The following is a 20796-nucleotide window of genomic DNA, read 5'->3' on the forward strand; positions in this document are numbered from 1 at the left end:
AACAGTTGTATACCTTAAATCAACAGTGCTTTAAAATCTACATTTAAGTATCGTTTCATGTAATGTTAAACAAAGAATATCGTTTACTAAACCTATTGCACGGAACCCAACAAATTGACGTCATGAATCAGTTCTATAAAATAAGGCCGTTTTTACTGACCCGCTGCACTGTTAAGAGAAAAACACAATCTCGGAGTTAATTTGCTGATTAAATGTTTTAACTTTTTTTTTTTTTTGATTAACCTACATAACATTAATTTTAATTCTAAAGCTAATACAGGGTATAGACCAACACACTATCTGCATATGATTTCTGGCAATTAATATGGTCTTAATATAGCCACAATCTTGGCTACTAGATGGCCTGGTTTATATCACGTCTTAAACCATATCTTCTGGGAGTCATGATCAGAACAGAAATTAGTTTGAACACTATAAACGATAGTTTACTCATCATTGTGGACTCTATAATGACGGGGTCAAAACATGGGCCACCTTTCACAATGGACCTTCTCTAACTTGCATTCTGTTTTCACACTTAATCTGCTGCACAAACGAGTAAAGGATTGCTATGGCCTCATACCTTTTCAGAACATGTCTTTTTCTGCTGCAATACATTTATGAACTAGCACCTTACTCAAATATATGACCACATAAAAAGTGAGACGTCACTCAATGACTTTGTAAAAGAATGAAAAACAGACTGGGAACATTTTTATTTTGTCATCTGCGCTTTACAGTTGGAACTCTGGGAATTCAAATATCACATCCTTGCCTGTGAGCTTCTTGTAGACACCAGAGAAGGTCTCAACCTGAAACAAAACCGAAATGACCGTGGTTACTTAAATGTCCAGTTTTTAAAAAATCTGGTTAAAAACTTTAGGCAGTTGTGACTAACTTCTAAATTTTTCAACATCTCAAAACAAAACTAATGCATACTAATTTAGAAGTTTTCAAAAGGAAAACATTAAATTGAAGTCATAAGGATAAAAACTGAAAACGTTTAGATTGCACATAAATCAAATTAGGATTGCCTGATAATATAACCAAAAAAAAACTCCCAACATAGCAGCCCCACTCTGACAATTAATAGTGCACACTGCATGGTTTACCTCCCCAGTAACGGCCCGAAGGGCTCTGGGAAGATGTAGGAATATACAGGACGCTGACCACACCAGCCAGAGGCCGGGGACAAGCTTGCTATCCAACGTCGTGGAACGGGACTGTACGTCATGGCACCGAAGGGCTGCGCTCCCTTACGCCACACGGACAGAGCCACATGAGAGCCATCTCACAGGGTGTCCACGTTGGATGATTATTATAAAAATAAAAAATTTCTAAGAGGGTGCTACTCACTTTGTGTTCAACATTGTTTTGCTGTGCCTTGTCGAGGTGGACCTTGATGAGCCTGCTGCTGTCCAGTTTCACGCGAATCCTTTTGCCAACAATCTCACTGGGAAAGACCAGGTCCTCGAGGATAGCGTCATGCACATTAGTCAGAGTTCGGCTGAAAGGGAAAACAGATTAAGCGGGTTAACTTTGCCACTAAACAGAAGTTCATGTGACCCAATAATTAAGCATCTTAAATATAACAGTTTTGGCTGTGCACTGCATGGTTTACCTCCCCAGTAACGGCCCAAAGGGCTCTGGGAAGATGTAGGAATATACAGGATGCTGCCCACACCAGCCAGAGGCTGGGGACAAGCTTGCTATCCAACGTCGTGGAACGGGACTGTACGTCATGGCATTGAAGTGCTGCGCTCCCTTACGCCACATGGACAGAGCCACATGAGAGCCATCTCACAGGATGTCCACGTTGGTTTTCTATACGCTAACAGGCCAATCAGCACAACATTGCTACGGTAGGCACAATCACACTGAAAAAAGCAAGCACTACTAACCCTGACTCCACAAACACCTTCCAAAATGCAACAAGACGACATTTACCTCCTGGGGCGCTTCTGCTTGTTTTTTGTGCGGCTTTTCCTTGTGGGCTTAGGCAGGATTCTTCTCTGGAAGACAAGATCAAATCAAGATTAAAATAATTATTTTGGTGGTCAACATGCTAATTCTTCAGGAGAAATCACATCATTGTTGCTCTAAAAAGCATGTGCACTGCATGGTTTACCTCCCCAGTAATGGCCCAAAGGGCTCTGGGAAGATGTAGGAATATACAGGATGCCGTCCACACCAGCCAGAGGCTGGGGACAAGCTTGCTATCCAACGTCGTGGAATGGGACTGTACGTCATGGCACCGAAGTGCTGCGCTCCCTTACGCCACACGGACAGAGCCACATGAGAGCCATCTCACAGGATGTCCACGTTGGGAAAAATCAAATCACACCAAGACTAAATCAAAGTTTAAGGACCTCATGAAATCACTTGGTGAGTTTTTTTTTGTACCAGTGCAAATATGATCATAAAATAGTATGTTCAGGTGGACAAAAATAAAAAATGAAAAGGCCAATAGGCAGTAAATGCTAGTTAGGTTGCAGATAAAGAGGGACATTTTAAAATCTAAATAAAAAACAAAAAACATTTGATTGGACAAATTACATTTTAATTAAGCACGTCTGCAAAATGTGATTGGACCATTTAAATTTTCAAATAGTCCAGTAAATTTTTGCAGGTGTGCACAATTCAGGAACTTAAATGTACCATTTAGTGCTCTCTAGATTTTAAAATTGTCCTGTTAAATTTGTTATGTATACGGTCCAAAATTTTAATTGCCCAATCCAATGGTCTCTAAATTTAAAATTAGTGCATACCAGTGAAATATGATTGGACTATTAAAAACTAGATTATGTGCATTTGATTGAACAATCAAATTTTTTAAATGATGCATACCTGCACTAAGTACATGACTCAGTTTAGGAACACTCACATATACTGTGGTCTCAAAGCTAATAGACATGGACTAAACGTCACATCTTAAAATAGGATTTGAGGCATTTAAAAATACCACCCCAAAGGATAACACTAAAAAGAGTTGAATTAAACGGCAAAAAACCAGCAGCCAACCATTTTATATTAAAAACTCGTTTAGAAAGGACAAGCCTTACCTGTGCGATGAACACCACATGCTTGCCGCTGAATTTCTTCTCCAGCTCACGCACGAGCCTCACCTGGATCTTCTGGAAGGACTTCAGCTGGGGCACAGGCACAAAGATGATGATGGCTTTCCTGCTACCACCAACCTCGATTTCCTGAGAGAAAGAAAGGGAGTCAATAGTATTAAGTTACAAGAGCATAAATATGAATGACTTAACCTAGCACTCAGCAAGGACCAGTACAGTTAAAGACATGTGCACTGCATGGTTTACCTCCCCAGTAACGGCCCAAAGGGCTCTGGGAAGATGTAGGAATATACAGGACGCTGACCACACCAGCCAGAGGCCGGGGACAAGCTTGCTATCCAACATCGTGGAACGGGACTGTACGTCACGGCACCGAAGTGCTGCGCTCCCTTACGCCACACGGACAGAGCCACATGAGAGCCATCTCACAGGATGTCCACGTTGGTTGTGAACTATCAGTTCAAACAGCTGCTTATTCTGAAGCAGCTTCTGAAGCAGTTGAATTACTGATGTGATGACAATCGTTCAAAATGAATGAACCAGCAGGGCTTTTACCTTAGCAGCAGTGATGTGAAGCTCCCTCAGCTGAGCCTTCAAATCAGAGTTCATCTCCAGCTCAAGAAGAGCCTGCATCAGACAGATAACAGCTTAACATTAGGGGCTACAGATACACAATCACATTTCAAAAAGATATGATCATATACTATACCTGGGAAATGCCAGACTCAAACTCGTCTGGCTTTTCGCCATTTGGCTTCACTATTTTCGCGCTGGTACTGAACATGGCCTGTGTCTGAAACACACAAACAGACTTATTAGAATAAAAAAAATTACAGCAGAAACTGCTCACTCAAAAGAAATGGGTAATTTATTAACTCCCATGATGTTCCCAACCTAAAAGTACACCCTCATTATACACATTATAACATTTACTTTCAATTTAAGGAGGAAAAAAAGATGCAATTAAAGTTAATGTAGACTAAAGGCGTCAGCAGTAACATCTTTTGTGGTCTGCAGAAGCAAGTCGCTAAGCTTTAGAACAACATGAGGGTGAGTAAATTAACAACATATAATTGAACTATGCTTCAACGATGACATACAACCTACTGGGTCTGCAGGTAAGCAAGGTGACATACTAAACATTAGAATTCATTAGACCAGTTTCAGAGATAATTGCATAACTCGGGATTTGATGAAATTATCTATCTCCGACTTTATTATCTTAACTTCAGCTGTTCTCGGTAACTTAATTCACCAACTACCGTTAAGCAGGCTATTTAGACTAACTCTAAAGCATGTTCTTAACATGTCGTTAGCACTGTCTAGCTAGTATAGAATGACTACATTTACATTACAGGCTTAATTCTACCACAAATATGGGCCGTCGAGATATAATATTTTACTATATGTATGCATTTTAGACTACCTTAGAGCAGCACATGAGGCCCAGTAATATTGTAGTGCAGGCACGTCTGCTAGCACAGCTTAAATATGCACATTTCTATTTCTAAAATAGACATCCATTCTCAAATACACTCACATCTAACGCATCCCTATCTAAATATCACATAAAGGTCTTTCGTGGACACAAATCTGACATTTTTCAAACATTTTTATATGATATCTCTTTAGCTTGGCACATTCAGTAGTCTCACCTCTTTCAACGACGGCCTGGGAAGAGGCCGTATTCTCGCGAGAGGCTGGTAAAAGCGCGTTGGTGTGTTGCATGATGGGAAATGTAATCACCATCCCGGGCGCAGAGGGCGCCTCGCGCCCGCTCTTTAAAGGAATACAAGCATTATTTTATAACTTTTTTAATAAGCCACATATACAAGGTTATAAAATAGTTTTTTGGCACTCATTAAAATAGGTTTGTTTACCTTTTACTGAAAACTGCAAAATAAAATCAAGTCAGTGTAAGTGGTTTTTCAATTCAGAATTTATTAAGAAATTCATCACAAGTTTTCAAGATATTATTAGAATTTATAAAAAAGGTCACAAATTAATTTCTGTTCTTTTTCTATTTTTCTTTCCTATGTTACACTCCTCATTGATGCTCTACACTCCATCTCAGTAGGTGGCGGAAACGCACTATAAGTTAGTTTGCCAACCGCCACTAAGATGAAAGAAGAAGAAGCAGCGTTTGGTCAGCTGACCGCTAATGTGCTTTCCAGTAGGTGGCGGGAATGCACCTTTTAAGTTGGTTTGCCAACCGCTATTAAATCCTAGAAGAAGAAGAAGAAGAAGAAGACCGCCGCTAACCGCTGACCGCTGACCGCTAACGTAGAGGCAGTCGGTACGCTTGCCGCGGAGGTTTTGCAAACGACTGTCAAAATCACTGAATCCATAAGTATTTTGTTAAAGATTTCGTCTTTGTCAGGTTATTTTATGATCATTGTCTTATAAAAATGCCACCACTAAAGGATATAGCCGTGTTTACTCTGCTCTAAGCAGAGACTATGTTGAGACTGCTTGGGGTTTTTAGTGTTGTACGCAGGGCTTTCTGTGACACCGCAGAAGAGATGGGCAAGAAAGGAAACTTTTTCTACGCTGTGAGGAAAGGATTCAGACCAGGAGTATACCAAACATGGTGAGCACCGATATAAATATATATTCTTTGTAATTGTGAGCGCATTTAGCATTGCATTGCTTGACTACGTATTCTCTCCTAAAGGGAGGAATGTAAACATCAGGTGGATACGTTTCCCTCTGCGATTTTTAAGAAGTTCGCTTCTGAACAGGATGCTTGGGCCTTTGTGAGGAGTCAGTCAATAACAGCAGCAGCAGCAGCAACTTTTGGGAGACCAAAAGGTAATTTAAAAGGTGTAAGTTTATTTAAGATGACTGGTGTTCCATACACTCCCCTTATAAAGATCCACCATGTTATGCATCATCAGGTTTTCAGGTGTGTAAAGAAAAGCGTGCAAGAGGGGGAGGATTAAGATTAAGCAAAATATAAATTAATAAAGCAAATTAGTGCTTTATTTTTGTCATGTGACCATAAGTTGATAGAGACAAGCAGACAGCTGTATAGTGTGTGTGCTCAGATCTTTTAATGTAAATGTTTTTACCCTTAATGTGTGACATACTTTGTCTCTGGATCATATTTATATGACTTAGGTTATAGAATTTTAGTTGATATTTGTTTATTGATGTTGATTTGCCTACAGGACAATTAATATAAAAAGTGGCACAGCTTATCCCTCTTGTTCCTGCCTTATCTCCTATAACTGGTCACAACTTCCTTTCATCTTTTTGCTTTCACTAGTTTATTAAATGGCCCTGGCTGTAACTAATGAATAATTCCTTGTGGTCTCTTAATAAATACAAGCTTGTAAAATCATACTTCACTGCAATTAAAAAGAATTGATGAAATGCTGTTTAAAATGATTGTAGCATGTCACGTTGCAGGAATTGTGGATTGATATGTTGCTAAAACATACTGTAATGCAAGTGATTAATACTGACATTTGTTTCCATTTAAGGATGTGACTATGAGGTCCTGCCTTCTAGAAATGTTCCTGATGCCTCAATGGCTGTTCCTCTTGGACGTAAAAGGACATATGAGGACTCTGATAGTGATGATGAGGGACTGTCCTATCCAAAACGAGTGAAACTCACCGAGGTCCCACAGCCAAAGACGGCTGCAGCCAGTAGTGATGGATTTACATATATGGGTAATTGTTACATATACATATGTAACATATATGGTCTACAATAGTCTTACAGTCGATAATGGTTATACATATACTACAATAGTCAACATTTGAAGTAGATCAAAAAAGTTCATCAAAGTTGTCCTAAGACAAGAACACATTTTGGTATTAAGTTTTAGGACAACTTTGAAAGGTTTTGATCCACTTCAAATGTTGACTAATGTGTGTGTGTATATATATATATATATATATATATACACAGTGGGGGAAAAAACATATATAAATGTATTTACAAATAATAGACTAATTATAGTGTTGTATGTTTTAAATGAAGGTTTTACCATAGTAAACTGTTTATTGCATTTATATCATAGTAAAATGTTTTATGCATTTGTTACAGGTGATGCTGCAGTAGTATACACTGATGGGTGCTGCACAGCCAATGGGAGAGCAGGAGCACGTGCAGGAATTGGTGTATATTGGGGTCGGGATCATCCACTGTAAGTCATCTCTGATTAATAGCATTCTAAAAAAACAACAATACTTTCATGTCCACTGTTTGTTTTGTTTTTTTGCCCTGTAAACATGTTCACTGATTTGTAAGTGTTTTTTTTTTGTTTTTATGTTTGTTTCCTAAGTAATGTGGCTGAGAGGCTTCCAGGGAGACAGACCAACCAAAGAGCAGAACTGCAGGTAAGAACATTGAGGTGTTCACAAGCAGTGTTCTTTCTTATACCCTTTTATCGATAACCATATCATTAAACATTTAATCACAGGCTGCTTGTAAGGCACATCATCTCTGATTAATAGCATTCTAAAAAAACAACAATACTTTCATGTCCACTGTTTGTTTTGTTTTTTTGCCCTGTAAACATGTTCACTGATTTGTAAGTGTTTTTTTTGTTTTTATGTTTGTTTCCTAAGTAATGTGGCTGAGAGGCTTCCAGGGAGACAGACCAACCAAAGAGCAGAACTGCAGGTAAGAACATTGAGGTGTTCACAAGCAGTGTTCTTTCTTATACCCTTTTATCGATAACCATATCATTAAACATTTAATCACAGGCTGCTTGTAAGGCACTCGAGCAAGCCAGAGAAAAGAATTTTAAAAAGGTTGTGCTATACACGGACAGCAAGTTCACCATTAATGGTATGTGCTCCTTGCTGTTCTGTTCAAATACTTCTAAATACTATATATATATATCTCACACACACACTCTCATACATACACGTAACTTACAAATAGTAATTTTGAGTTTATTTATTTCAATATTTATGCAGTTACTTCTTTTGATTTCCAAAGGCATTACGAGTTGGGTTAAGACTTGGAAGTCTAATGGCTGGAGGCTTAAAGGTGGTGGGGCGATAGTCAACAAGGATGACTTCCAGAAGCTGGATAAACTAAACGCAGAACTTGAGGTCGTATGGGTATGTTTTATCTGTACTTGCAGTGATGTGCAATACAGGGCTCCAGACTGTGACCAAATGGTTGCATTTTGCGACCATTTTTTCTGCTGGTGCGAATAATTTTTGTGAGCGGTCGCACTGGCACGACCACCGCATTGCCAAATTAATAAGTTGTTTTATTTCTGTTGCATATCAGAAACTTCGAAACGAAACAGCGCTACTCATTTGAGCTGCGCAGCGCGGGCCGATTATCAGCTCGGATCAATAATTGAGTGCAGCGCAAGAAAACCAGGTCTGAGCTCAGAACAGGTTTACGCAGGAATCTGGCCCTGTCCCAAATGGCACCCTAAACCCTCTCGGTCTTCCTCAGAGTCCGCACTTTCGTGACGTAATGCCGCTTTGACGGCCGGGTAGAAGTCGGCTGCGTAGCTCACAGGCTTGCGGGCTCAGCAGAAGTGTGCATCGAGGGCGCATAGCGGCCCCAAAGGGGGTGCTCGCGAGCACCCTTCTGAACGCTAAAATGACGAATGGGACACCCTATGGTCTCGTGGACTTAACGGACACATGCATGCAGCAGCCATTTTAAGTCCTCAAGTGCACATGAACTGTGCCATTTGGGACAGGGCCAGTGTTGCTCTCACGACACTGTTACAGCACAGCACTGTGAGATCCAGTGAGAAGCATTTGAACTCGGCGCAGAACGATCTAGTGAGAAGCATTCAGATTCTGCACAAAATATAAACATCAAACAGTGCGTAGAAAACCAGAAGTAGTAATGCTGACTATAACCATGGTGTTGTGGCAGAAATAGTTGAATGTTTTTACATTATTGCTTTCAGGGTTTGTACAACCTTTTGAGAGAGAAATTCAAGCACTTTTCAATGACTTTGAGGCATTTCACAACTATTTTCAGCACTTTAGAGCTCTAAAAATTATCCTAATTAAATGTTGTTTTAATGGGATAACCAAAATATTATTTGTGGTGAACAATCGCTTATGTAAAATTTAAAAATACATCAAATTACCACTATAACCAGTAGATGGCAACAGAGAAGCACATATTGGCTTATTAGTCATTAATTTCTGTTTTGCTTTATATTTTGAAATTATAAAATATAAAATCATCAATAAATCATGTTTTGTCAATGTTGCACTTTTTGTGTATGATGTAAGAAAAGTCACAAAATGCCTTGGAAAAATAAACTTCAATTTGCAACTAAATCACACATAAAGAGTGATCCATTTATAATCACTTAAGTTGTTGGTCAGTTCTGTGTAATACTATAGAAGAATAATGGTACTCATTTAATAAAAGTCAATTTTATAAGAGTAGAATATATAAATTTTCCATTTGAAATTACATTTTGCATGTTACTTTTATATGCTTACCAACTCAAGCTCAATGCTTTACTGTCAAATGTACATTAACAAGAATTAAACGCATAATATTAGTAAATGCACTTAATAATGCAAAAAATAGTAATTTTATGATTAAATTATCATTGTCCCCCCACAATGATAATTTAGCACCCCCCATCAAGTCCAATCAGTATAATGAAACACAGCTGGACTCAAATGAAGGTGTAGAACCATCTCAAGGATGATCAGAAGAAATGGACAGCACCTGAGTTAAATATATGAGTGTCACAGCAAAGGGTCTGAATACTTAGGACCATGTGATATTTCAGTCTTTCTTTTTTAATAAATCTGCAAAAATGTCAACAATTCTGTGTTTTTCTGTCAATATGGGGTGCTGTGTGTACATTAATGAGGAAAAAAATAACTTAAATGATTTTAGCAAATGCCTGCAATATAACAAAGAGTGAAAAATTTAAGGGGGTCTGAATACTTTCCGTACCCACTGTAGTGGCGCTGGTGCCACTGCTCTCAAAAGTTAGTCTGGAGCCCTGCAATATGGCATCTGCTCATCAGTTTGTGCATTTCAAGCATGATGTCCCAACCGTTGTGTGTAAACATTCTTTTAGGATGTAAATGTGCAGTTGTAGACTTTCACTCTTATCATTTTTTTATAAACGCACACAGAGAGATGTCTTGCATATCTGCATAATTTTCGCTGATGCAGGTAATTGAGGGAATGTAATATCAGAGCAGCTGATCTATTAAGAATGCTGTGATTTATAGTCATTATATATATATACTGCACTTCTTGTTCAAAATTTGGTGTTGATGTAAACTGTCTGGATAACTATAGTTACTAGCACTTTACAATCAAACATGACGCACAGTGTCAGAAAAAAAAGAATAAATTTAGTTACAGATTCCAGCTTCGACAATATTAAATCAGGATCCAAGTATTAAATCTAACTTTCATATATTGAAGATTATGCCAGAACTTTGAGAAATTGAGAGATACCTACAGGCTACAATTAGGGGTGCAATGGTTCTCGGTAAAAAATCGAACTGTACGGTTCTCCACATGGTTCGGCATGCACTAGGACAGCGGTTCAACTTAAATCTGACAATGCATCTGTAATATGGTTTGTTAGAGTGCTGCTAATGCATGTTTCTGTTGATGGATACGAATTCTGGCTTCCCAATACATTACAACAAGAGCGATGAGAGAAAAAAAACAATACGTGGACAAACCAGTCACGCTTTGTTCAATGCGAGTGCTGTATGCTGGAATAACTGTCATTTATGCCATCATCACGTGTTGATACCGTGACTCTAAAACCGTGATACAAACTGAACCGTGAGTAAGTTGAACCGTTGCACCCCTAGCTACAATAGCTATTTATTATAATATATATTATAACAATAAAAAAAAATAGTTTGTTGCATTTTTGCTACAATTTTGAGGACCGTGTATCCATGTCAGAACCCTGCTGCTCACTTTCAGATGTTCTCATGCATGCTGGGCATTATGCAATGAGTGATAAAACAAACGCATGGCATGGCCAGTGAAATGTACCATCTCTCTTATTCTTCATTTCTAGATGCACATTCCAGGTCATGCTGGCTATACAGGCAATGAGGAAGCAGACAGACTGTCCAGGGAGGGAGCAGCAAAGCCCTTGTGTTAGTCCACTGTTGCCACGTTCATTTTATAATGCTACATTCTGTTTTAGGTGCCTAGGATGAGGTTGTAGTTTGTTTACCCTTGATGGCTAATGCACTTTTTCTTTTGTTGGGCTAGTGTTGTAATGTTCTAAATAACACTCGAAACAAGATTTCTTCTTTTCTGAAGGGCAGTGCTTATCCAAAATGTTTGTTTATGATTGTTCTGTCAATTAAATTGTCATTTATATTGTTCCTGAGATTGATTGCTGGTACTTTATTTTCCCATCTCTCAGAAATATAAGCACTTAGAACATTTTTGGATGCGTTACAAGTGACAAAAATAATTGTAGTGAGTGTACCGTGTAAGTCTCCAACCTGGCTAATATTCTGCCGCCGTAATGTATTATTGATTCTTTTATCTCTGAATGCATCATCTTGCTCTTGTTTTCAGCTAAGAAATAGTCATGGCTCTCAAATGCACCAGCGCTGAAATGCCTCAGTATGAACAGCAGGAGTCACTGCAGTTCATGCTGAAAAGAGTAGAATACAGATTTTATCTTTACAAAAATCTAGCTTTGCTCTCTTATTACTGAGCCTTTCCCATCTTCACCTGTGATCTTTTAACTAAATGATGGGGATATTCTGGTTTTATTCTTTTCAGTATTTATTTTTAGTTTTCTTCATAGCCGAGGAGAACTTCATCCAATTCGCTTGATCCAGTTAATATTTAAACCTATCAAAATGATTTACACAGAAGGATTTCAAGGAAACATTTTCAAGGAATTTTTTTTTTTTCCAAAAATTAAAATTCTGTCATTTAGTCATGTTCAAAATCTGTGACTTATTTCTTCTGTTGAACACAAATACTTTTTTTTGTTGTTGTTTTTAAAGTCAGATTTTTGACCAAGTCTCGTGGAAATACCAAAGTGGAAAGAAGGTCATAAAGGTTTGGAAACACACGAGGGTTTGTAAATTATGACAGAATTTTCATTATATAGTGAGAGCCTTGGCCTGTTGTTCATGTTCATTGCTCCAGAAATTCTCTTAGTGCTGTCGTTTATCTCAAGCTATATAACGGTCCTGTCCGATTCTCTGCTTTAAGCCTGCGTCTAGACATGCCTTGTGTGTTGTCTTAAATACAGATAAGCTGCACAGCAGGCTGAGGAGGAGTGAAGGCATCTTCTCTTTCGTGAAATAAACAGAGGTGAGAATCTCAACACTAGGGCCTCAGCGCGGTCCGTCCTGACTTTCGCTTGCAGAGCTCAGCTCCTCTGAATTCCCACTGAGATCCAAGACCTTCAGAGCGGGATGTGCGGTCAACAGTTATAGGTCAGGAGACTCCATTTGTCCTTGGCTGGTGAAAACAAGGAGAATTTAGTGCTCGTAACCTTTCACAGCTTCAGGTTTCTTGAGCCTACCTTGTATGAAAACTATCCTCAAGCCTAATGGGCAATGTAGATTAGCTCATTTTGTAATATTTATGGAAGGTAGATGTTCCAACTGGTAACGTTTAGAACTCCTCTGAAGGCTGTTTGATAATCTCAAACAGTGATAATTTGTTGGAGATTAAGGGAAGGAGGAGGCACACCAAAAACACCCCATCATTACAGCACATCTGGTCTCTGCTCTCTTCAAAAACCATGTCACAGCTGACTCGGGCCCTCAAATCTGGAAGGAAGTGTAGGGGAATTTCCGCTAATGAATCCAACAATCACACGATGAGGCCTCTGTGCAGGGACTTCAATGGAAGCCACATTCGGAGCAGGCACAGCGAGGCACAATCAAAGGCACCGGCAAGCCGTTAGTTACCACGGGAGCAAAGCTGCAGCTTGTAACCGAACAGACATCTGTTTCCATGACAGCTGTCTGGAACGGCATCAGCCTAACTAACTGCTGCCTCAGAACTAGTCTGACTGTTTGATATCTCTTGCGATAAAGACAGGGAAGATACTGTCAGAAACCCTCGCCGCTTGTTGTTGTGATGCGCTAATGCGAAGAGAGAAGTTTGCATTTGTGTTTATTTTGTGGTTCTTTGAAGCTGCCGGAATCAGAGGCTGCAAAATAGTGGAAGGGAGAAGAAACGTACCCGAGAGAAGTAAACATATGGAGCGAACTACCGCGGTGTGCTCGACGGAAGGCATTATATTGATAACAGAAATGATGATTTCGTTTTTCAAAGCAAAAATTGAGGCTACTGTGTGGCAGTTAAAATGGAAGCAAATGGGACGAATTTTTCATTTACTATGTAACCGAAGTAACGACAGATCATTGAATCCTTGTCATGTACAGTGGGGGAAAAAAGTATTTAGTCAGCCACCAATTGTGCAAGTTCTCCCACTTAAGTGAAAAAAAGATTATTGAAAAAAGAAAAACGAAATGTGGCCGGACTTGGTTTTACACATAAGCTAAATAATTGGCTAAGTCATGTCACAAGAGAGAAATCTGCCATTTCACTGAAAGACCAAGTTATGACATTGTAATGAAAAATTACGAGAGAAAAAAAAGCATGCATTGTTCGCAATAAGATCATTAAGATGCTTTTGGAAATAGAGAATGTCATGCAAGCAGAAAAGAAGCTTATGATTTTGTAATAGTAAGGTATAGCCTTTATGAGCGCTGGGTGGACTAAGAGGGTCTCGTGTGTTTGGCAGGAAAGCAGGGAATGCTAAATGTCAATGGCTAAGCTGTGTTACATTATTTTTTCTGTTAAAACGTGAATTATTAGCGTGCCCATAAAGCTGTTTAAATTATTTTTACTGCCATTTTGTAGTTTATAGTTGCAAAATTGGATAAATTGTGTTACCATGCATATTGTTCACGTTTGGTGGCTATACAAAAAATGTAATGCTTACATATTTGGCCCCGTTCACTTCATTTTAAGTGCCTCAGCGAAATAACAGATTTGCCCGTTTAAGAAAAGGAGGGAAGGGTGGAAATAATTTTTGCTGCAATCAACATGGTCAAAAATGTTGTTGTTTAACTTGTAGTTAATAGGCTAGTATCTCTAGTTCTACATGGCGGAGACACCCGCCTGGTGGTCTGCTGTTTGCAAGGGCAAGGCCTGCCCGCAGAGAGGGGCTTGACAAGGTGAGCTCCAGCACTGCGGCACTCTGCAGCTTTCATTCTCATTCTCTCTCACTCCACCCTCCCTATCTCTCTCAGACAGTACACCTGCTTAGGAGCTCTCCAAAACCCTCACTACACTGAGATACCACCATAGCTAGAGTTTAATAAGCACCGCATCGTCTTATATTGCACATCGAAACACAAAGTCCTTGACCCAAATAGTGCAGATGGCTATGCTCTGAACTGCCACTTAAATCAGTGAGCTTGAGAGTCTGCCGTGTTGCCTGGCCTTCAAGCTGCCTCTGTCTGTGTGCGTATGAGACTGACTCATCAAGCTACAAGAGAACTCAATTTAATCCCACAGCAGGAGATTCATTCTCTTAAAGCTGAAGTTCCCCATCACGTGCTCGCTGATGAGGCGGCCGCGGCACCTCCTCACACGTAACCAAAGTGTGCCAGCCGAGCTGGATTTTTAATGATACATTTGTCAAGCAGCTACCGAGCAATATTTTCAGCATTTGTAAGGAGAAAAACAAAAGGAACATCTGTGTCTCTGTCACCCTTACTTGCACAAGGAGTTGTTAGATCATTAAGAAAATCTTTTTCTTTCTTTCTCTGCCTGTCTGTCTGTATGTCTGGCCATAGTTCTTTTGTTCCATAGTTTTGTAATTCTGTCCTTCTTTCTGCATTTCTTTCTTTTCCTGTTGTTCTTTATTTCCCCAAGTGTTTGACACTTAAATTTTTCTCTTAAAGGGGTCATATGATGCGATTTAAAAATGTTCCTTTCTCTTTGGAGTGTTACAAGCTCTTGGTGCATAAAGAAGATCTGTAAATCTGTAATCTAAAGTCTCAAATCCAAAGAGATATTCTTTATAAAAGTTCAGAGTCAGCCACACCTACCTAAAACGTCTTGTTTAAACACGCCCCCACACAGGTCTACGTCACACTGTGGGAAGATTTGCATAACGCCGCCCAAATGTTCACTCAAAGAAAGAAGGCGTAACTTTTGTTAATTTATATTATTGTTGTTGTTGCCGCCGCCATGTCGTGAAGGCGCTGTGTGTTTCGTTGTGAAAGTGAAACTGCTTTGTTTGGCCTTCCAAAAGAGGACGATATCCGCTTCGTCATGCCTGGAGCTGATCCGTGCTGGTCGCTGAGGAAATACATAAATTTCGCGCTGTGGATTGCCGGATCGGCTTTCACCGTGGATGAAGCGGAGTCCAGCCCGGGGTCGTCACATGTGGTTGCCGCAAGCCCACCGGACGCTCCTTCGTCAAATCCGCCGGCCATGCCGTTCGCAAGCCCGCTCGCCTCCGCTCACTCTAGCCCGCTTTTCAGACCGATGAGCTTTGTAAAAATCGACACGCTTCAGAAAGGCGGGGCATAGAGGAGAAACAATAATGTACAGTATATGGAAAATAATGTTTTTTTTAACCTTAAACCGCATTAACACATTTCATTACACCAAATACACAAAATAATGTTATTTTTAGCAGCATCATATGACCCCTTTAATCTCACTTTTAATTACAATTTCTATTACCCAACTGGTGATTTTAGTGGATATATAAAGTCACTTATGCAGGTTTCCTATATCAGGTTTAGTTCTCAAAATTCTCACCCACTCTTTGGGGCCACTGTATCTACTTTATGGTATAGTCATATTTTGTAGTCATGTAGAAAGTAATTTGTTTGTAAATGCATATGTAGTCTATTTGTAAATGTTTATTAAAAATAATATTTGGTGGAATTTTTTTAAAGATTTCCAGAAGAATCAATCTCACTTGGTGGTACTGTTACTAGATGACTATCTGAGTCCTCACCTTGATGATGCTGCTGCCAGTCAGATTTGGCATGCTCTCAACTGCCCTTGACCGTGAGACGAGATACCACAGAGGGGAAGAGACAGAGAGAGAGTTAGTGAGAGAAAGGTAGAGGGGGTGACGAGGTGAAGAGCAAATGATGCCATTAAAGGCAACAGCTGCTTGCTGAAGCAGTGGCTGGACTGGTCAACCCTGCCACCCATAATGATAATAAGGTCAGCGGGGTCACACCGCTCAGCATCACACCACCCTGCTCCCCCATCCATCAGTTTTCCCGCCTCTAATTATGCAGCAGCCTTCTAACCAAGCATGAGATATTATTACAGAGACGAGATCCCCCTCTCCCTAGATGCATAATGAAGAGCGAGTCGTCTGTGAAGGGAGGCGGATTGTGCCGACAGCCAAACGCAGGATCACTGAGATGGTGCGGCATTATAACATCCCGTTTTCAAGCACAAAAATGCACCAGCATAGGCTTGTGAAGACATTGCATCCTCATAAAGTTGTTCAGTTTGTAGTCCTAAAACCCAAAAGAGAATTAGTTATGGGAATTTCCCTTAGGAATTTTGCATGGGATTTTAGAATAGGGACCATTGGTTCTCTGATTCAGTAAGCACATAAAACTCACTTTCCTGTGGTGGTAGTCCTTATGTAGCAACTTGTTAGCGACTTACTTTTAAAAGCACACAATGGTTTCAAAATTCATGTTTGACGTCTGACTGTGCATAATTTAGGTTGTGGAACAAAACATTAAAAGCATTAATAACATCCTTGAAGGGATAGTTCACACAAAATTGAAACTATTTGGCCCATATTTACTGAATGTTTCAATGTTTTCCCGTGATGATTTGGACCCCACTGACTTTCATTATGCGGAAAAACAGACATTCTTCAAAATATCTTCTCCTAAAAGCCCATCTAAAATGTCCAAGGAGAACTAGCCTTGTGATATAATGACTGAAAAGGTCTATTTATTTGTTACATTTCTGTCTGAACTGAAGCTTTGTAATTTGCTGAAGTTGTGTATATGTATAAAGCAGACAGCATTTACTGAGGCAGAACAGCTTATTTTTAACCCACTTGTGAGGAGTGGGACATGTGAATTTGCATGTGGAACACAGGATTGTATTAAACACTGAATCATGCTCATGTTCCTCCCCTGGCACCTGAGGGGCTTTAGAAAATAAAATCATAATTGCCACAATCAGCTCGTGAACCTGGGTTACCTCCATGCCCACAGCTCTGCCTGTGCACTGGTAGAGTCCCATGTTTAATCTTAATGAGCGTGAGATGCAGGCAGACACACTGTGGGGCGCAGGGCCCTGCTGAGCACCAGGGTATTAGCAGAAAAGAGAGAGAGAGCGAACAGCGAGATAGAGCAGAGGAAACGTGCAAAAACATGAAAAATGATGAGAGCGTAAGATTTAAACTGTTAGAGGGCTCAGAATACATAGTTGGAGGATGTGAAAACAGGAAAGAGCTCTGTTGGACAGGAAGCATTGACAAAATGCCTCAGTAGGGAATTTTTTTAATTTTTTTTATTTAATATTATCTAGCATTTGATTTATTACACAATATTATATTATTGGGCTGTCTAGGTATATATTTAGAATGATTTTCATTCTACTACAGTGACTTTTTTTCTTACAATTTCAACTTTTACTTTTTGAAAGAGCAATTGCATAGCTTAATATTGAAACTTTTTCTTGTTACAGAGTCTATTTCTCTTAAGTGTGACTTCATATTTCACAATGTGACTATTTCTCATTTGTGACCCTGGACCACAAAACCAGTCATATGTCGCATGGCTATATTTGTAAAAAATAAAATGATTAAATAAATTTTTTTATGCCAAAAATCATTAGGATATTAAGTAAAGACCATGTTCCATGAAGATATGTTGTAAATTTCTTACCGTAAATATTACGCTTTTATATTTTTTTTATTAGTAATATGCATTGCTAAGGACTTAATTTGGACAACTTTAAAGGCGATTTTCTCAATATTTCGATTTTTTTTTTGCACCCTCAGATTCCAGATTTTCAAATTTGTATCTCAGCCAAATATTGTCCAATCGTAACATACATCAATGGAAAGCTTATTTATTCAGCTTTTAGACGATGTATACATCTCAGTTTAAAAAAAATTGACCCGTATGACTGGCTTTGTGGTCCAGGGTCACATTTTATACTTCATCTCACAATTGTATTTATTACTCTGAGGTGGAAATATGTGGAAATGATAGAGAGTTGTATATGCTAACAGGAACCAGACAGTTATTTAAAATGTATTCTAGCAGAACATTTTATAATATCTTGTGCATTATCAACAGCTTGATTTTGATATACCCATATACACTAAGATAAATTGCCTCTAAAAATCAGTTCCAAGACACCTAGTGCCCTTCAATAAAATGTTCATTTTTAATGTTGCGGTATATATAGTGATGATATACAGTAGATGATAAATTAGTATGAAAAACACAAGGAGAGCACAGCTGCAAGTAATCAAGTGGTTAATAGGGGATCTCTGGTGCTGCTTTTCTTTCTTTTTGAGAATTTAAAAAGCCAGCAATTGGGGATCACATGATCAGTGACGTCTTTTAAATGTTTAAAATCTGTGGCTTGGTTGATTGGAGTCACTATAGAAAAACAACAGTCAATCTGGATGCTGCTGAGAACGGCATGATATGAGTGTAAAATGAGAGCGAGTGAGGGAGAGTGATCTTGTGTACACAAGCTGAGGGAGCTTTTCCGCACCATCGCCATATTTTTTCCTTTTCCTCATTCACATTGCAGAAGCGAAGAGAATGAGAGCTTTTCAGTTGTTCTCTTAGGTAATGCTTAAATGGGGGGAAAAAATTCAACTGATCCAAAAGTTGAAACTTGTTGACTCTTTCAAAAAGGGAGGACCTTCATAATGAGATGTATTTAATCTATAGTCAGATGACTCCTCAGGGTCTGAAGTTGTCCAGGTTTCGGAATTTATTTATTTATTTTTTATTTTTTTTATTTGCCTAGTTAGCTGCTGTTGTCAGGGATCTTATCTATCTGTAGAATCTATCCCCCTTCATCAACGAAGCCATTGAATTGAATTGCCATTTATTTCTTATTAAGTAGTATTTAAAATACAAGAAGCATTTATATAGCTAATATTTTATTATAAAAAAAAAAAAAATTCATGTTTTTATTTTGCCCTGTCTGCTGCTTTTCACATTTCACATTACAACTGTAGGTAGTCACTAGTGAAGGATTTCCGGTTGTTCTTGTGGTGTCATCAGCCATCAGTGTTGTTATGAGTAGTAACATGACATTTACGTCTCAGGTGATTGATATGCATGGGAATGCTAATGGATGCCTTTCTCCAGGACTGTATCTGAAATCATCCTGATACCCTCATTCACTATTTCCTTCATTACTCCACTAATACAGTCCACTGAATGAATAAAAAAAAATGAATGAGTGAATTCAGACACTGCAATTCTCACAGTGCATTTTTTCTTTAGTCACATCAGTTGTATATTCATTATTGAGGTGCATTATGACACTGAAATTATAATGTCCACTATGATTTTGGACACCATTACAAATGGTTGACTCAAATAGTGTGCTAAATGAGTGTACAGGGGGCAATTTCAGAAACAACCCAGGTATTATAGAGGTGTGCATTAATTTCCAACTGATAAAACAGTATGAAATTCTCAATGGTGCCCCCTGTCTACCATCTGACTTCTCAAAACCAGCTCTCAGACTGATTTATCCATCTTCTCACTCTCTCTCGCTCTCTCTTTCTTCCTAATCTTTCACTCCTAGCCAGTTATGCATAAACGACAGACAGTAATCTCCTGACAGGCAGAACCGAACTATATGAAGGCAGTGCTGTAGATAATACAGGCAAGTTATGAGAACTCAGATGCTGGCTAGTCTGAGTCTCTGCAGCTCATCAGCAGACAGCAGGGCCTGCCTTCAACTTAATTAGCTTCCCCTGAGATCCTCCTCTGACGGCATCAACATTTCGTGTGTGTGTGTGTGTGTGTGTGTGTGTGTGTGTGTGCGCGTGCGTGCGTGCGTGCGTGCGTGTGTGTGTGTGCGTGCGTGCGTGCGTGCGACAGAAAGAAGGAGAGAGCGCAACAGAGTGTGCCGACCATGTCCGGTCAAGTGAATGGAGAGGGGGCACCATTATCAGTCCATCAATTGTGAAGGAATGTCTCCCCACTGTGGGGCTGGGTCTCAGAGCAGTCCTGGAAGAAAGAGAGCGAGGTTGATCTTGGCCCACATCTAGCTGTGCAGCAGGGAAGATGCAAAGAGAGGGAAGGAACATTGTTTCTGTTTCTTCTATGAGATGAGTAAGAGGGTTTGTTGTGCCTCATTTTCTATCTCACTGGAGCATGGCCTTCTGCAGCACAACTGCACCAGGCAAACAACAGCGGGCAGTATAGCATGCTGTTATTTTCTTTTTAAGACATATATTTCCTTATTTCCATAACTCTTATAAGTGGAAAAGAGGTGACCGTTATCTATTCTGGTTTCTTATTATTCTCTATATCAGTTTCTCATTGACCATGAAAAAACATTCCAATAGGCATATTTTAGGAGTAGATAATGGATATATACGATCAAACGCTTGTTTGGCTACTTTACTTGTCAGTCTGATGGTCTTTTCCTGTCTAAGTGGATGGGTTTTTATGTCTTGTTTAAATGCTTTAAATCACTTGATTTAAGTGATCAAGTCCCCCCCCCCCCCCCCCAA

The 20796-nt window shown here is 39.4% G+C and overlaps 2 protein-coding genes across 6 annotated transcripts; one reads left to right on the forward strand and one right to left on the reverse strand.

Annotated features, from left to right (window-relative positions):
* Positions 1–692: 692 nt before the first annotated feature.
* On the reverse strand, positions 693–4816 carry LOC107549111 (40S ribosomal protein S7). Its single transcript, XM_016230070.1, has 7 exons — positions 4733–4816; positions 3787–3870; positions 3633–3704; positions 3063–3206; positions 1948–2012; positions 1357–1507; positions 693–812 (listed from the first exon to the last, which is right to left on the reverse strand). The coding sequence occupies exons 2-7, from the start codon at positions 3859–3861 to the stop codon at positions 735–737; spliced, it is 585 nt and encodes a 194-aa protein (XP_016085556.1). The 5' UTR covers positions 3862–3870; positions 4733–4816; the 3' UTR covers positions 693–734.
* Positions 4817–5273: 457 nt separating this feature from the next.
* Positions 5274–11661, forward strand: LOC107549110 (ribonuclease H1-like). Of its 5 annotated transcripts, none has more exons than XM_016230066.1 (9): positions 5280–5457; positions 5563–5667; positions 5752–5888; positions 6563–6754; positions 7134–7233; positions 7372–7426; positions 7796–7880; positions 8034–8158; positions 11095–11652. In XM_016230066.1, the coding sequence occupies exons 2-9, from the start codon at positions 5600–5602 to the stop codon at positions 11179–11181; spliced, it is 849 nt and encodes a 282-aa protein (XP_016085552.1). In that variant the 5' UTR covers positions 5280–5457; positions 5563–5599; the 3' UTR covers positions 11182–11652. The 5 variants fall into 5 exon arrangements, with proteins under 5 accessions (XP_016085555.1, XP_016085552.1, XP_016085554.1 ...); XM_016230068.1 differs by having other exon boundaries at positions 5280–5390; XM_016230067.1 differs by having other exon boundaries at positions 5285–5373; positions 11095–11651.
* Positions 11662–20796: the final 9135 nt, after the last annotated feature.

The sequence above is a fragment of the Sinocyclocheilus grahami genome, unplaced genomic scaffold, assembly GCF_001515645.1.
Source record: "Sinocyclocheilus grahami isolate Dianchi unplaced genomic scaffold, SAMN03320097.WGS_v1.1 scaffold362.1, whole genome shotgun sequence".
Classification (NCBI taxonomy): Eukaryota; Metazoa; Chordata; class Actinopteri; order Cypriniformes; family Cyprinidae; genus Sinocyclocheilus; species Sinocyclocheilus grahami.

Coding starts and splice junctions, on each gene's coding strand:
- LOC107549110 (XM_016230065.1), top strand. CDS start 5,537: ATGTTGAGACTGCTTGGGGTTTTTAGTGTTGTACGCAGGGCTTTCTGT. Junction 5,889..6,562: donor AACTTTTGGGAGACCAAAAG/GTAATTTAAAAG, acceptor TTTCCATTTAAG/GATGTGACTATGAGGTCCTG. Junction 7,881..8,033: donor CAGCAAGTTCACCATTAATG/GTATGTGCTCCT, acceptor TGATTTCCAAAG/GCATTACGAGTTGGGTTAAG.
- LOC107549111 (XM_016230070.1), bottom strand. CDS start 3,861: ATGTTCAGTACCAGCGCGAAAATAGTGAAGCCAAATGGCGAAAAGCCA. Junction 3,705..3,786: donor TTGAGTCTGGCATTTCCCAG/GTATAGTATATG, acceptor TGTCTGATGCAG/GCTCTTCTTGAGCTGGAGAT. Junction 813..1,356: donor AAAACAATGTTGAACACAAA/GTGAGTAGCACC, acceptor GTTTTGTTTCAG/GTTGAGACCTTCTCTGGTGT.